Consider the following 17,581-nt stretch of genomic DNA (forward strand, 5'->3'; position numbering starts at 1 on the left):
TTTTTTAAAAAATGAAATGATTTGAGAATGCTTTTGAATACATCAAACAATGAAAAGTCAACTTCACCAGCTATGGGCCAAAGTCTCATGATTTCTAGTCTTTCTACGAAAAGCTTCAAGTGGCTTTGACATAGATGCCACTTTAAAGAGAAGCAAGGTCACTTACCGGGTTACCCTTAGGGCCATCGTCACCTGATGGTCCTTTAGCACCAGGCGGCCCAGCAGCACCAGGTGGACCAGCTTCTCCTTTCTCTCCTCTTTCTCCTTTGGGACCCTACACAATGTAAGAAAGAGAATGATTATCTTACAAGCTTTAAATCAGTTTCTTAACCTTAGCATACGAGGTCAGACAATACTCTGCTGTGGGAGCTTGTCTCATGCGTTGCAAGATGTTTAACAGCATTCAGGTCTCTTTTACTTGGATGCCAGCAGTTACCATTCCTCCAAGTGTGATAACCAAAAACATCGCCAGACATTGCCAAATGTTTCCTGGGAGTGAAATTCACTCTCAGTTTAAACTAATCTAAATTAGAAAAATGTAATGCTAATACAGTTCATAAATGTTTACTCGATGTAGCAGAGTTTGCTGGTTTCTTTTGTGGACAGTCCACTAAAGATATATGCAATAAGCAGCTTATAGTTCTAATGTTCTAACTTATGCTAATGTAATTTTTTTTCAGTTTCTGTGTGAATCAAAATATGCAGAGGATAGGCAAAATTATTGAACAAAAAGGCTCTGCATTTGTGATGATTCTTAACGGGTTGGAAAGTGAAAGGAACTGAATCACAGCTAGTAGTTAAGCTACATGTTTAAAATACTCTGAAGGAAATATCTGATCCATAACACACTACATTGAAAATAAGCCAGCACTTACGCCTGTGCCTGCTTCCCCAGGAGGCCCTGGGTTCCCTGCTTCTCCAGGCTCACCCTATAAAGAAGAGATCAAAAGAGTATCATAGCACAGAAACAATGTTTCACATTTGTAAAACTTCCCTCAATGATGACCATGACACTTTAAACTACCCCTTAACTCATTATATTATTTAAAAGGCAGTGGACAACTTTGATAAAAAGAAAAAACTTTTCCTATTACTAACCTTAATACTTTTATTTCTCAAGTGGGGAGATAGAACTGGATAAGCTGGATGCTACAATTCTCATCAGTTAGTTAATACCCAGAGCATTAACCCAAGTTACCACCAAACCATACAAAACAGACATTTGCATGTTTCCTAAAAATTGTGTATTTGTGTTGCATCAATATTCATATTATAATTAAGTTTATGGATTAAACAATTTAAAATGTTTTTTACTAAAATATGAATTTACTGTAATAATCAAACAATTTCGTAGTATTTTGATAATCCTATAAAATTTAGTTAGTAGAGGTCTAAAGAGGTCTAAAGTAGAGCTATAAATAAATACAAAAAAACTATTTATAAGATACACATAGATACTTAGATACTAATTAAAACTGCTCTGTTTGAGGATATATATTGGTAGTCTTTATGATCTCCATGTATAGATGTGGATGGCTATTTTATGGCTCAGTGCAATAATAAATAAACCTCCTAACCTAGTAGGCTTCCCTTATGAAAGTCTGTTACTAACTCTTCGCACTTAGAAATGCATACAAACATAATATTCGGTTCAAGTAATCATCCAAGTGAAGTAATACAATACATTCATGTACCATGTTTCTATACAAAATCAGTAGTACTAGAAACTCTGAAGTGAAAATTGTTCTAAATTTTTTAAAAATGTGAGGCCTGAATTTTCTTTATTTTTTAACTCAGCTATTTCCAATATTCCTGGCACAGATCCACTGCTCATAAATTGGTTTGAAATGTATTATATTAAATATAAACATAATTACAGGGGAGAGACTATTTTGTGTACATAATTTCTTATTCTTTGAGCATATGCACATATTTTAACTTCTTGAAATATCTGCATAATGAGTGAAGATATCAAGTACTTTCTAAGAATTCATTAGTATTATTATGTGTAAATTATTTTCTCTCTCAAGTAGGTAGCAAATATTTCCAATTATCTTGAATAAACTTTACAAGTAAAATATTGCATTTACATTATTTTCAAAGCAATGAATCATTCATCTATCCCAGTATGATGGAAAAATATGCAAGTGATATTTTTATGAGTCATTATTCACATCTTTGAAAAAAACTTAAGCAGTTTGCCACTCAAATCAACTGTAAAATGTCCATATTAAATTCTTTATATATGGAATATATACAGTATACTGCATAACCTCAGTTATATGTGAAATTTAAAATAGACAAACTCACAAAAGCAGAGAGTAGAATGGTGGTCACCAGGGGTTGGAGAGTGGGGGCCATGGGGAGATGTTGGTTAAAGTGTACAAAATTTCAGATACTCAAGATGAATAAGTTCTGGAGATCTAGTATATAGCAATATGACTATAATTAACAATATTGTATTGTGTGCTTGAAATTTGCTAACAGGGTAGATCTTAAGTTTTCTCATCACACAACCAGAAAATGGTAACTGTGAGGTGATGAATATGTTAATTACCTTGAGTGTGGGCATTATTTCACAATGTGACATGTATCGAAATATCAATTATATGCCTTAAAAATACACAATTTTTTTTACATCTTTATTGGAGTATAATTGCTTTACAATGGTGTGTTAGTTTCTGCTTTATGACAAAGTGAATCAGTTATACATATACATACGTTCCCATATCTCTTCCCTCCTGCGTATCCCTCCCTCCCACCCTCCCTATCCCAGCCCTCCAGACGGTCACAAAGCACTGAGCTGATCTCCCTGTGCTATGCAGCTGCTTCCCACTAGCTATCTACCTTACATTTGGTAGTGTATATATGTCCATGCCTCTCTCTCACTTTGTCACAGCTTACCCTTCCCCCTCCCCATATCCTCAAGTCCATTCTCTAGTAGGTCTGCATCTTTATTCCCGTCTTGCCCCTAGGTTCTTCAGATAATTTTCTTTTTTCTTTTTTCTTTTTTAGATTCCATATATATGTGTTAGCATACGGTATTTGTTTTTCTCTTTCAGACTTGCTTCACTCTGTATGACAGTCTCTAGGTCTATCCACCTCATTACAAATAGCTCAATTTCGTTTCTTTTTATGGCTGAGTAATATTCCATTGTATATATGTGCCAGTATGGACGTTCCTTAAAAAACTACAAATAGAACTACCATATGACCCAGCAATCCCACTACTGGGCATATACCCTGAGAAAACCATAATTCAAAAAGAGTCATGTACCAAAAAGTTCATTGCAGCTCTATTTACAGTAGCCTGGAGATGGAAACAACCTAAGTGTCCATCATCAGATGAATGGATAAAGAAGATGTGGCACAAAAATACACAATTTTTATTTGTCAACTATACCTCAATAAAGCTAGGGAAAAAGGAAATACAGGAAATCTATTGACTATGTACAAAATGTTTTCACATGTACCACATTAACTCATAGTGATATCATAAGAGTTAGAACTAGAAGGGAAATAACTGCATATTTTGTGTTTTTTATTAATCTGTGTATTTTGTTGTTCCCCTTTAATCCCTGTCCACTATAAAGTTAAACTAGATTCTGAAATGATTCCATTTGTTTATTTTTTTTTTTATGAGGGAAATAATAGGCGGTGAAGAGACAGGATTAAATAATTGTCAAAAAATAGTACAGATGAACCTATTTGCAAAGCAGTAATAGAGACACAGACCTGGAGAACAAATGTATGGACACCAAGGGGGGAAAAAGGGGGGGTGGGATAAATTGGGAGATTGGGATTGACATATATAAACTACTATGTATAAAACAAATAACTAATGAGAACCTACTGTATAGCACAGGGGAAAAAAAAAGAAGGTACAATCTATTTGTAGGACATATATTAAATTAATCTTAAAAATGCATTCCAATATACACTAGGTGCAGACAAATACTGTTTGATTCCACTTGTACGAGGCACCTAGAATAGTCAAATTCATAGAATCAGAAAGTACATTGGTAGATGCCAAGGGTCAGGGGGTAAGGGGAGTAGGTCAGGGGGTAAGGGGACCTAGTGTTTAAAGGGGACAGAGTTTCAGTTTAGGAAGGTGAAAAATTCGGGTGATGGATGATGGTGAGAGCTGCACAACAATGTGAACATACTTAGTGTCACTGAACTGTACAGTTAAATATGGTTAAAATAGTATGTTTTATATTATGTGACTTTTACCACGATAAAAAACATTAAAAAGATTTAAAGACAAATTTTTTCTACAAAGTCTCTTCATTTTGAGAGCAATGCATTAATATTAAATTCTCTAATATATATATATGAAAATTACCTTTTTTGAGTATTAGAGATAAGTGTGCACAATATAAATAGCAATTACTTAAGATGAAATTAATATTAAATCTATAAAGGTCCCATTTAAAATCTTTGGAAAGGGGATAGGACAAAATCACAAGGAAAGAAATAAAACACTGTAACAAGACTACATTGTACAAATTAAATATCTCTAGTATCAATGAGGCTCTACCATGTTTATTCTAAGTAATAATAATTGATTTAAATACAATAATATAAATTCTATGAAGAGTATTGGCATATAAAAGAGGTGCTAGTTTATACATTTATTATTAGTTATCATGTAACTATTTTATCCCATGTTAAGATTAAAGCCCCCTTCAGAAGAGACAGCAAATTACTCTGTATGTCTAAAGTCATAACAGATGTATTCATTCTTAAGGTAATATCCTGTTCTGTCTCCTTGCTTTGAAGAAAACACTAAAGTACAAAATCTATCAATATATATTATATGGAAAACAAGTTAAACTTATTTAAGCAAAGTGCAGCATGACTAAAGTATCTTTGTTTCTCTTTTCTTTTTTTCATTGAATTAGTGACTGGGAATAAATTTTCCAAACGGGGAAGAATTCAAACCAAATCAGAGTTGATGTCAAATATCTGTAATCCACATAATAGTATATTACCCTAGATTATGAAGAAAAAAATAAAATTAGGGTTTCATTTCTATCCTGCTATCACATAGAAACTTTTTTAAACAGAGAAAAAATAAAACTCTGTTTTTTTAGTATAACAAATTTAGATTCAGGTATGTTTTAATTGTAAGAAGTTGAACGCTATCCTGATTGACTGAATCATTCTGTGAAGATTCAAAATTGGCCAAGTATTACCAGATAGGCTTTAAACAAATGGAAACAGTATGGAAAATAAGTTATCCAAAAATCCAAACATCTGGCATCCATGTTTATCTTCAAGGGTAGCACAGAGGATAAAACCATAAAAGAAGCAACTAAAGCACTTAAAACTTTTCCCACTGCACACAAAAGCTTTAGGAAACAAGTAAAATAGGCTGAAAAGGCTATTAAATGGTTTTAGAATTTGCTATATCGGCAAAAAACTAAAATTAGAGGATAGTTCTCACAACTATCTGGTCAGTATTAGAGCTGAAAGAGGATGATGCAAAGGGAAGAAAGAGGAAAGGTGTGGGCCATCTTCATCAGTCTACTGCTATGATACCATTAAACACCAGTCCTCTCTTCTGCTATTCTTTCTATGACAACTGAATTCAACAAAAAAAAGTTCTTTCAATTACACTCTCAACTTATCTGCATTTTTCAACACAAAGCTTTAAATTTAAGAATATAAACCAAGAGTTGATCAATCAAAAAAACTACACTGTTTATGCAGTAAGAATTAGATAATAACTTTCAAATATTTCTAATTTAGTAATTAAGAAACTATATAATAGTTAATCATATAAAATTAATTATAGTCAAAATACTAGAATGTGGGTGTTGAGAAGAAATAAACACCAAAGTACTAGGTTCTCAACTTACTACCTTTCTTTTTCTGAGGGCCAAATACTTTAAGATAAATGAATGAGTATAAGATACGCTATGTCAAAATTTTTGAGACTAAACAACAGAATCATTTTTATGATTAGGATAAGTCTATACTTCTGATATTTATTAACAAAACTGAAGCAAACTCAGGAAATTTCTAAGTTTTTTTTCACTGCATAATATTTTATCGTATGAAATTTAATTTTCATCCCTCAAAACTGGTAAATTATTTTTTAAATAAGCAAATAACAATGTTAATTTTCTTGAAAATTATTTTAAGAAATGAGAATGAATGCATAAATAACAAATCATAGGATCATTTTGACATTTTCATGAAAAGGAAGAGCAGATATTTTAAATAAAATCATGTTCATGAAAAAAAGAAGCTATTCTGAGCCCAGATATTATGGCACATGCCAACTATTTTGAAAAGTACCAAAGACAGGTCATAGTATTAGTAATGAAAATATAACTCCAAATATGATGAACTGAATGATTCATTCTTTTGTAATATGAAGGATTCTTTTCTAGCTTTTAAGTCAATTACATATTTTTTGCTTTTAAGTCAGTTACCAATCTCTTCTGTTTTCAATAATGAATGGGTACTAGAGCCACAGTCTAGTCAAACTTACATGGGTTAGAGTGGATCCTGATTTAGTCCCTTTCTAATAAAACCTTAATGAAATTACTGAAATCCTCTACGATTCAGCTCACTCAGCCTAAAAATGTGGGTAATAATAATAATACCATCATCATGGAGGGGCTGTGTTGATTAAAGGAAATAATCCACCACTCAGCACAATACCTGTCAATCAAAAATGTGATATCTCTAAATCACTTTTTCTTTAATTATTTAATTATTAGAGCAGATGAGCTGTAGTTCATATAACTATGTGTAAAATACTTAGAAAGACAGAACTATTAAAAGCACTTATAATACTAGCTAATATTGTCAAATTCCTCAATTCTCGCTGTTTCAAACTGTCTATATCACTGCCTTCCTTACCTTTTCTCCAACACCACCAACTGAACCAATGGATCCCGGGGGTCCTTGTGGTCCCTGTAGTGGAAAAAGAATACAGTTATCCTTGTTCTTAAAATAAAATATAAAATTATAAATATAAGTCCAGTTCGAAAGGGAGAGAAATATTATGCAAGAATATTCCAAGTCATTTGAAAGATGAGACAACATGATGAATTTTATTGAGTTGTCAAATTTACTGGATAGCAAATAATTTAATTATACTAAATTGATTTTCAAATTCACAGAATTTTGAAGATAAGGTAGGAGACTTTCCAACTCTAGTCATGTCAGTTGATACTTGAAACATAATTTCAATCTCTCTGTCTATTGAAGAGATCAGATTTAGAGGATGATTTTGTAAATTTTTTTAGTGGATCAAGATATGACTCTGGTTAAGAATTATGTAATACATGCAAAAAGCAATATAAACCATCTCTTAAACTTTAAATTACATAGGGGGAATTAAAACCTAAAAGCATTTTTAGTACATCTGTGCCTAATCTATTTTACCCAGTTCTGGTCTGCCAAAATTAAAAGCAGGAATAACAGAAGAGCAATAAAGACAAGAATAAATGACTTGTTCTTTGTGAAAAGGGAAAGTCAAATGGAAACAGAACATCAAAGCCTATAAATTTGTTAATGGTAACAGTAAGATAAATATGGCATTACATTCCTGTAATATTGGAACAGTCAGTCAACAATTAAGCTTGGGGGAGGAAAGCTTTATACAGTTGACAGGAGACATTTTTTACATGGTAAGAGGTGCACATATTATCATGCACATATTACTCTGACATATTTTATAGAAGGAAAATACAAAACTTTTAGATAGTAGATGCATAAATAAAGGCTGTTTGGAGTACAGACCTAGGCTAGTACAATCAAGCCAATTACAACCATCTCCTCAAGCAATTGTAAAAGATAAAGGTTAAATTGGAAACAATTCAGCAACATTGTACAGTTATTATGTGCAAGACAGTATGTTGAACTGAACAATGCAGTTCTTAGAGCTAGTATTTCTAATTCACCAATAAATATTAATATATATTGACTGTAAATTTTGTACCTATATCATATTTGTGAGGACTAGCTCCCTACAAAGCCTTTCTTTTCCTGTAAAATAAAATGGAGTGAGTAAATGATCCTTGAGCTCTTGTTCTCTTAAACATTTAACAGGAGTGTAATTGTCTCTATTATATCTTGACACTACCTGCTATTAAATAATATCTATATAACTTCAAAATAATTAACATATTTCACAGTCTTACATCAGCTCCATTGGGACCTTGAGGACCTCTGGGGCCTGGAGGACCAGGTGGACCCTGTAAGAGATGAATATTAAGGTCTATGAAGTCTAAACTCAAATGCATTTCTGATATTTCATTTTGTGATTAAGAAAACTAAAAGAAGTTTCAGCCTGCAAAATCATAGTCAGTGAAGCATATCATGGTTATAAGTCATTTGTGATGGATACAACATCATGTTAGCAAATGATTATTTACACATAGCTATGGGGAAATTAGAACTGCAGGAAGAACAATTTACTTAAAAATTAGAAAAGTCTATTGTTACTATCTGGTACAATGAAGTCATACAGCTAGAAATATTTTAGGCTAGAATATGCTAGAATGCTAGAGTATAAAAGGAACATAAACTTTGAAGAGGAAATGGTGCTTGAGTAGATTTAGAATTCATTAATTCTATATTTTTATTTGTATATTTTTGTTTTGTTTTTATGTCAGCTCTCATGTTACATATGCTAGAATTGGAATAAGATTAACTATTTAGTTGTCTTCCTCAAACAAAGGGTCTCTCTCTTGGTTGTGCTTTAAGATTACCTTGGGTCACTTTTTATAAAATACTGGTGACCAGAACCCCTTACTTCAAGAATGTATTAATGATTCAGGGAACCATAGCAAGCATATTTAGAGAGGAGTTAGCTATGTAATGATGCTGTTTGAGGTATTAATTAGTTATTTGAATCAGCAATATTTATGTTCTCAGTTTTTAAGTTTATTTTAATAAGAATAATTTATTTGAATAAAATGAAATCTAATATGCAAATATAAAAATATCAAAATATGTATTCTGAAGGAAGCAAAAATTGGGGGCAATATTTATTGAAGGGAAAGAGCAATTAGGAAATGTATTCATTACATTTCATAGATTTCAATGACCTTGGCTAATTGTTTCCTTAACCAAGGTAGTCCTTAATCAGCAAATATATGTATTTCAAGTTTTTAGTTGAATTATTAGACTTAAACTTAGAGGAGAAAGCCAGAATCAATAAATGCAAATTTTTGTTATAGCATTCTGATTAAGACAGAATTCCTTATTAAATTAAGAATTTGTTTCAAAGTACAATTAATTTTTAATACTGTGTTAACATTTGCTAATTATCTAAATCCTGGGTAACTATTATCTATTATTTACCTGTTTCACATCAAAGTCCAGAGCTAAAGACTAATAAATAACTGAAGCATGTCAGTTTATATACACTTCAACAATAAATACACATAGAAATAAAAAATATATAACAATACATCAACCAAAGAATACCATATATATATAAAACACTACTCCAAAATGAGAAAGAGAAAAGATAGAGAATTAGTCAAGACTGTGGGGGGAGACTTCAATAGCGGCAGATGCAAGTTTGGGTGAGAATCAGGGAGGCATCAATCTGAAAAATCATAGCCTTTAGGGCTACTTTGTTCATACTAATAAACCTTAAGAAAGATGCTAGTAATGTAGAAATTTACAGCATACATCAATTCTAAAACATAAAAACTTACCATGGGACCAACATCCCCATTTTCACCTTTTTCACCAGGTGGGCCTGGCAGACCCTAAGAAAATATAGTAGAAAATAATAAAAGTCATTCATGTATTTAAAATATATATATTTGGCCAATTTCTAATATAGAATTAAAAATTAACTATAAGTTAAATAAGAACATGGAAATTGAGTCAAACTATCATTTGTCAAAATACTTATAATGCAAATATTGACTATATATGATGGAATCTTATATCTACATTCACTAATAAAATTTATGCTTTGCCTAATATACTGTTTGATTTCAGTTACAAGAACTAAGCACATTATTTGGTCTGGGAATTTATGAATACTAAATCATTTTCTCCATCTTTTATGAGTAGTATATGGAACTACCATTGTAAAACTTTTTTGGAAAAATCTTGTCCCAAATTATTTTAGAACACCTTATCCAGGGGAGGATTTTATAGCTAGGTATAGTCAAAACTCTTTCAAAAATAAATATTCCATCCAATATATATCCAGGGTTACAAATATCTTCTGAACTTTTAATCTGTTAATTCCACTTCTGAATCTTAAAAACTCATAGGCCATGAGATCTGATATATTACACTTCCTTTATTCTCTCAATCCTTTTCCTTTACATTCATTTGCAGTGTAAGTGCTTTAGGAGAGGTTTTGTGCTACTGAATAAACTCAGAGCAGCTGCACACAAATTTCACCTGGCTCTGTCTTTATGGAAAAATTATTTTACTTCCTCTTGCTCTTCCTAACTAGTTCCCCCATGCAGAGCTGTTTATATTTCCTCTTTCATATCACAATGATACTTTGTACATATTTGAATGTACACTTAAAAACACAATTATACCAGTTGTTTACATACTTATCCTCACTGGGCAGTGCTCTTTCAGGTGTCAATTTTTTATCTCTAACAATAAGCAGAAGGCCAGGGAAAAACTGAGATTTTAATAAAATGTTGAATTTATGATGAATGAATGAATTCTAAGAAAATAAATCAACAGGAAATGCTACATGCAATAAGACGTTTCTTGTAACACTAGCTATGATAGTTAAAATTCTCAATTATTCCAGATGTTTAATCATAAGAAAACATAGTTAAATAAATTTGGTTGTATAAACTAATGGAATATTATAAGACTATAATTATGATACTAATATTCTAAATATGAATAATGTTTATGATAAGTATTAAATACAAATATAAATGAATGTATACTATAAATTTAACTGTGAAATATGTATTAAAATAAGTATGATGACTATTGGACAGAAATAGTAAAAGTGGTAATAGGTTTTAATATGGTAGAATTATGGATTGTTTTAATTTTTAAAATGTTTTTGGGTTTATCATTATGTATATAAATCATACATTTTATACATATTTAAACATTTTTACGATAGTATTTCAGATATAATCTATTTAAGAAATAAAAAATACACACTACATAAGCTCTACATTTCTACTGATATTTTAGTAAAGTTATTGACTTGGTCCTACACACAGTGGCTACAAAGTATTTGACCAAAACCCACACTAATAAATATACTTATTACCTAGTAAACATGCACATGTAAAATAGTTGAAACATAGGTTTCAAAAAGTAATACTTACCTTGAATGGATAGATGATGATCTTTGATATTTTTATTCTATTTTACCTTATCCTGTTATATTTCATTTTTTAATGCTGGTAATAACCCACTAAATTGTTTTTGTGACCTACTAATTCCATATGACTCTCAGTTTGGAGAGAGGGTACTTTACCGAGTATATTTGTAAACATTTTCTAATGTTCCATATATCCATTTTTAGAGGAAATATTAATTACTGATTTATAATGAACAACATATACCAGAATGTCATTTATTTTTTTCTCATATATCATTCAGATGTCTAGGAAAATAGCCTATCATATGTACTTCCCAAACAGTTATCATCATCTGATGCTAGCTTCTAGAATTACTAGAGAAGTTCCTAGTAAGTTTCCTGGTAGGAAAGAGCCAGGTACTGTTTCTGATTTTAGCCTGCTTAAAAATTATTTGAAAGAGATCCCTAAAATTTTAGATTCCCAGATCTACAACCTAAGAGATTCTAATTCATTGATGGAGCACATGAACTCAAATTCTTAACAGACAAGTAGATTTTTAACACAGATGAAATAAACATTTCAGTTTAAGTCCATTTCCTTAAGTAGTAAGCATTACAGCTTAAACATAATTAAGTTCTTATAAACACTGTATAAATTAACAATCACATTCCTTATCTTCTGTACAGGTTTCCACCACTTTTAGTACAGAGCGCATCTGATTTGGGATCCCCAAATTGAATGGTATAAAATATTCGCTCATAGTTGTCTTTTACTTCTATAACAAGCCCAGTCTGCATTTCCATCTTTTATTTACACATATGATTATTCCTAATATTAGTTCAATAGAAACCTTCCAATAGAAAAATATTTAAATATTTATTTTTTATGAAGTTTGATTATAGTTCAAGTTAAGACAGAATATTCTTATTAAAATTAATAGAAACATAATGAGTCAAATTCTCTTGTTGCAGGAACTAAACGTGCAAAATTGCACTCCAGTTTTAATCAGTTTTCACATGTCCTACCTCTTTCCTAGGGAGTAATTTATGCATGGAGCGACTCTGTTTTAAGGTCTGTCAATTTAAAATCATTTACTACATAAGTGATGAAATAAAAAAATGAATTCAGGCCAAGAACTCTCATTCTATATGTCTCCTTCATATGCAGACAAATAGTAAACATAGAAATGAAAAATCAAGTCATTTAAAGAGAATATTAGATTATTATTATTTCTGTCTATTATAATTGCTAATATCTATTCTGCCATGAAGATTCAATTAAAGTATGCAGATGTGATTGTGAACATGTTAATTACATTCGCATCTTTTCAGATTCCTGATTTAAAGAGGTAGCTGTGGGAAAAATATAATCAATTTTTCAGGGAACTGATTTCTTGAGTCATCATCATCAAAGAGGACATTTCTTACTCTGCGGAAATGAAGACTTTTTTATGTTTTATGTTAATATGTTATAAATATAAGCTACAAGGCATCTTTTTTAATCATGATAACTAAATTTCTAAATTACAACCTTTTGGATTCAGAATAATCAGTTAACTGAAAAAGCAGAAAATGAGTGGTAATATATCCACTAGCAATCTAATTTTTAATGCCTTGTTGTTTTCAAATACGTGTACTTCTCATACATACTGATATATACTACTCAGGAATGATTATTTATTATTGTCTAACAAGTATAAAAGGGCTAAACACAAATATGAAATGAAGTTTTTACATTTTCCAAGTTGAAAAATAATTATTTTGGCATTAAAAAAAGTAGAAAATTATAACATCATGTTCACTGGTAGACATCCATTGAGTGTTTTAACAATAATTGTTATGATAATATAATTATATTTTTACAATATAATTTGTACAATTATATATATAATAAGCTAGTTAATATTAAAAACTAATATTCTATGGCTTTACTTATGAAAATAGAGGTAAAAATTAAATTTATACAAATTCAACTTTTACTTACTTTTCCACAACTTCACAAAATTTTGAGTACAATGAACTAGATGATTTAATTTAATCATTTCTAAAATTGCTAATGTGGCATAACTAATATTCACATGGCACCCAAATAGCATTTAAAACAAAATTTTATAATCTTTTAGAGGATCACTAGGTAGGTATTGAATAAGCAAGTGGGAGAAGAAAGTCAGATGTTTCCAAAGTTTGTAGGAAGCAGTTAACCTCACAGGGAAGAGTGGAAAAACAACTCAGAACAGATGTCTACTATGCAATGTTTTGCCTAAGAACCCAGTTGTAAGCCATATTTGAATGAAAATGTTTTAGCCTACAATGTTTTACAATTTAATATTTCCTTCCCTGAAAGTGTTTCATAAAATACAAATTATAATTCTAAATTTAAGAAGTTATTTTAAATGACAAATTTACTGTTAATTTGTTTATTTTACCTATTATTGTTTAACATTTCTTGTTGTTAGTTTCTGTTAATAGTTGCGATTGACAGTTTGCTATTTATCAAAAGGCTTTTAATTTTTGCTAGCCATCTGGAGTACTAATTTTCTTGCTGTGAAATGTGTGAAAGAACGCTTCTAACATCTTGCTTCTGTCACACTTAAAGAAGGTTGTCATTCATTTTCCAAATACAATGAGGATGAAGAAAAGGGGTGTTATACCTATGGTGGGGCTAAATAAACTCCAGAAACAGAAACCAGGGCTGATGCAGCTTCAGAAAAATTAATAATAATTGATTAAAAGCAGTTAAAGTTCAGATACACATTTAAGTAAAACAGTCATTATACTTAAACTTTGTACCCTAGTTCCCAGATAGAAAGAAGGAAAGCTGTTTTGTTTTACAACTTCCAGAAAACCTGGTATGAAAAGTAAGTGGGAATGACAAGGGTGTGCAACTCAGAGAACATCTTACCTGAAGACCTATGGGACCCGGAGGTCCTGGGAAACCTCTGGCACCTTCATCACCTTTTTGTCCAAACATCCCCTGCTGACCTCTGGGACCTGGCTCACCATCACCTCCCTAGAAAAGACCAATAGAAATGATCACAAACTGGAAGAATCATGATTCTGCTACAAGCCATCATAAAAATGTAGCCATTTCTAATTTAATCAAAGACAGTCTATTTATGTTACCAAGTACAAAGTAAGTTACATTTCCATTATCCGCTGCAAATATACTATTGTTAGTTTTGCTTACATTATTTGATTCTGAAATATGACTGATTTTGATTTTCTCATGTATATCAAGTGAAGTAAAAGTTATTTAAAAAGGGAAAATAATGTTCAAAATTGTCTATGAAGTACTTCTCAACTGTTTATTATCTATCTTCAAATGAAGTCACAGTGCTTTTTGTTTATAAAGATCAGCTTGGTTAGCTACATTAGATAATTTAAACTTGATTTAATGTTAAGCATACAAACTTATTACCACATGAAATAGACTGGTTAGGTGACAGTTCATAAATCTGATCAGAGAATGGTAAGGCTTTAGATTTGCTGAACAAAGAGGAATACTTACAGCAATTCCAGGGGCACCAACTGGACCTTGAAGACCTGGGGGACCAGGAGGACCCTGTGGTGAGATAAAAGTCTGTAATTTTGAAACTGAAGCCAGAGGAGCCTAAGCTATGTAGTGCAGAGCACTTGGTTGATCAAAATCTATTAATCATCTCTACATTTCTTGGGGAAAAATAAAAAGGTTTTGGCATTCAGTGCAGTCAACCATTATTTATTTTACTCCTTGAGACTCAGACTTGCCTACTTGCAATCAATTTTAAATTGGCAGTTATTGAAAGCATTCTCAACTATAATGTTGTGGATATTTAAAAATGGATTTCTATGCTAATATAAATCATGTTGAAGTTTCACACTTGAAAAATTTCAAAATACCAGATTTCTTTAATGAGATATGTATGTGTCAGAAAGAGCACATGAAAATAGCATCCATATGCTATCTTCTAAATGAAAAATAGGATGTGGGGAATTCTATATGACAGAAAGTAATGATATATGAAACCTCAGAATTTTCTTTATATGTAAACACATGCAAACTCAGTATTATATATTAAGTATACTGGAACTCCTTATTTTGAGCAGTAGATTTCAATGGCTTTATGAGTCTTACATACATAAATATTACTTCTTAACTGTCCTTTTTTCCAACATAAATAACTGATCAGGCACTATAAAAGATCCAGACATTAAAGAGTCATTGGATTGGATTGCTCTTTTTCTTAAAACTGCCACACAGTGGGAACAGTGCTTAAAGCATAGGTTCTGGAGGTATGTGTGGTTCAGGGACCATTGGGGTACCTGAGTCCCTGTCAGGTTTCCACTAGGTCAAAAATCCTTTTCATAACAACTTTAAGGTATTATTTGTCTTTAAACCATATGGTATTCAAACTAATGGTGCAAAAACAATGGAAGGTAAAATTGCTGACGATTTAGTCTCATTCTGTGGCTTTTAGGGTTGGAATTACTGCATTTCTTAACATATAATTTGAAAAGAGGTTTTATTAAAATTGACTGAATCTCAAACTGAATAGTTCCCACAGAGGTAATATAGTAGTAATATTATAATCTTCGGAGAGGTAAGGGAATAGTAATATGAAAAAATATCCATGGTTAACACCAAAAGGAGTTAAATGAATAATGCCCCCTCAATAAGAAGTAGGAAACTTACATTTTCTCCTTTGTCACCCTTGCTGCCTTTTTGTCCTGGTTCACCGATTTCACCCTGTATTTGAAAGATTTGAGTTAAAGTTTATCTCTAATATGCCATACCTGCCATTGCATTGTCATCACTATCATTGTATGATTAAATTTTACTTTACTGTAATTATGTGCTAACATTTAAGGTCACAGTTTAAATTGGAAAAGCCTGCTTCTCACTTTCTAGTATTGACTAATATTGATTTCTAATATTGATTAGTATATAGACAAACAAAAGTCAACTGGACTTTGAGGAATACTGCAGATGGATTTTTAATTCACAAAATCAATTTTGTCTGAAATATTACCAGTATAAACTAATAATGAAAATACATTAATTTATATAAAAGTGTAATTACACATTAATCAAAAATCAGTTATTTTTCCTCCTAGTTTTCCAACTGCTAAAATGTTGCACATTATCAGAGCACTGGTTAACAAATTTTGTTATATAATTTCACAATAATATTAGAAAATATATTCAGTTCAAACACAACACAGCTATACATTCAAAATCAAGAGCTTAGAATGTTTATTTACAAGTTAGTAAAAAATAGGGAAGTATAGGATTATCAAATATGTATGCAGCTCATTCTTAAATTTTAATTCTGCAATATCCAAGACACCACAGCTAAATGTATACAAGTAATTAATTAAATTAATTTCACATTTATTTCAGAAACATATATATTTAAAAATAGATAAGCAACTTTGGCATCTGTTATTTTTTCTCACTACCATTGTTCTTGTCTTGTTTATATCCTACATACTATTTCCTGGATTAATGATAATTCTCAACCTCTAAAATAAAACTTTTGAGCACAAGGAAGCTGTATTGAAACTTTGGAAAAGATATCTTTAGATTTGACATCTAATCTTAAAAGAGATTATATCCAGGATTCTTAAGAAAAAAATTATTTTTCACAGGATGCACTAATATGAATAAAGAGCACTCACCTTGTCTCCATCCTCTCCCGGGGAGCCAGCAGGCCCAGCAGGCCCTGGGAGACCCACAGGGCCTTGTACTCCATCTCTCCCTGCGGGGCCTTGGGGACCTTTTTCTCCCTGCATTGAAAATCCAGCAGGTCATTACTTTGCCATAAGAAACCTATAAATTAGCTATTGTTACAATTTTTAAGTACAGCTACAACAGTCATACTCTGGCTTCCATATTTGACAAAGAAATTGCTTTGATTTTCCCCCAAAGTATATTTTCCCAATATATTGCTATTTCCTAGTAGCAAATGATAACACAAAAGATCTCTATATTCTTTCGTGACTAAGAATACTAACACTGGTTAACAATTTATGAATCTCAAGTTATGGGTCACAAAAACAATTAAGACTCAACTTGGAATTTTTCTTTCAATCACACATTTTCAAATCAAGCATTATATATTGATAAATCAGATGCTCGATGTTTGTGAGAACTCACTGACCCGTTACTCTTTCTGTGCTACTTGTATACCCAACTTTATAATATGCTTTATGTGTAGACTTTTTCTATTTTTTAACAATGTTTCATGAATTTTTCTAGATTTTGATATTTTCTTTCATTGCTGCTTTTACTGATTCAAAATGACAAGGTTGTTAGCTTTT

General features: G+C 31.3%; 1 protein-coding gene across 1 annotated transcript in view; it reads right to left on the reverse strand.

Moving 5' to 3' along the window:
* The window catches only part of COL11A1 (collagen type XI alpha 1 chain), a 195,933-nt gene that overhangs the window by 31,114 nt on the left and 147,238 nt on the right, over positions 1 to 17,581 (reverse strand). The window contains exons 44-52 of the mRNA XM_024751257.1: positions 16,940 to 17,047; positions 15,954 to 16,007; positions 14,790 to 14,843; positions 14,184 to 14,291; positions 9,690 to 9,743; positions 8,163 to 8,216; positions 6,877 to 6,930; positions 876 to 929; positions 167 to 274 (exon numbers count right to left, since the gene is read on the reverse strand). Of these exons, the coding sequence (XP_024607025.1) occupies positions 167 to 274; positions 876 to 929; positions 6,877 to 6,930; positions 8,163 to 8,216; positions 9,690 to 9,743; positions 14,184 to 14,291; positions 14,790 to 14,843; positions 15,954 to 16,007; positions 16,940 to 17,047 (648 nt within the window). The remainder of the gene's footprint in view (positions 1 to 166; positions 275 to 875; positions 930 to 6,876; positions 6,931 to 8,162; positions 8,217 to 9,689; positions 9,744 to 14,183; positions 14,292 to 14,789; positions 14,844 to 15,953; positions 16,008 to 16,939; positions 17,048 to 17,581) is intronic.

Source organism: Neophocaena asiaeorientalis, unplaced genomic scaffold (assembly GCF_003031525.2).
Source record: "Neophocaena asiaeorientalis asiaeorientalis breed wild unplaced genomic scaffold, Neophocaena_asiaeorientalis_V1.1 scaffold147, whole genome shotgun sequence".
NCBI lineage: Eukaryota > Metazoa > Chordata > Mammalia > Artiodactyla > Phocoenidae > Neophocaena > Neophocaena asiaeorientalis.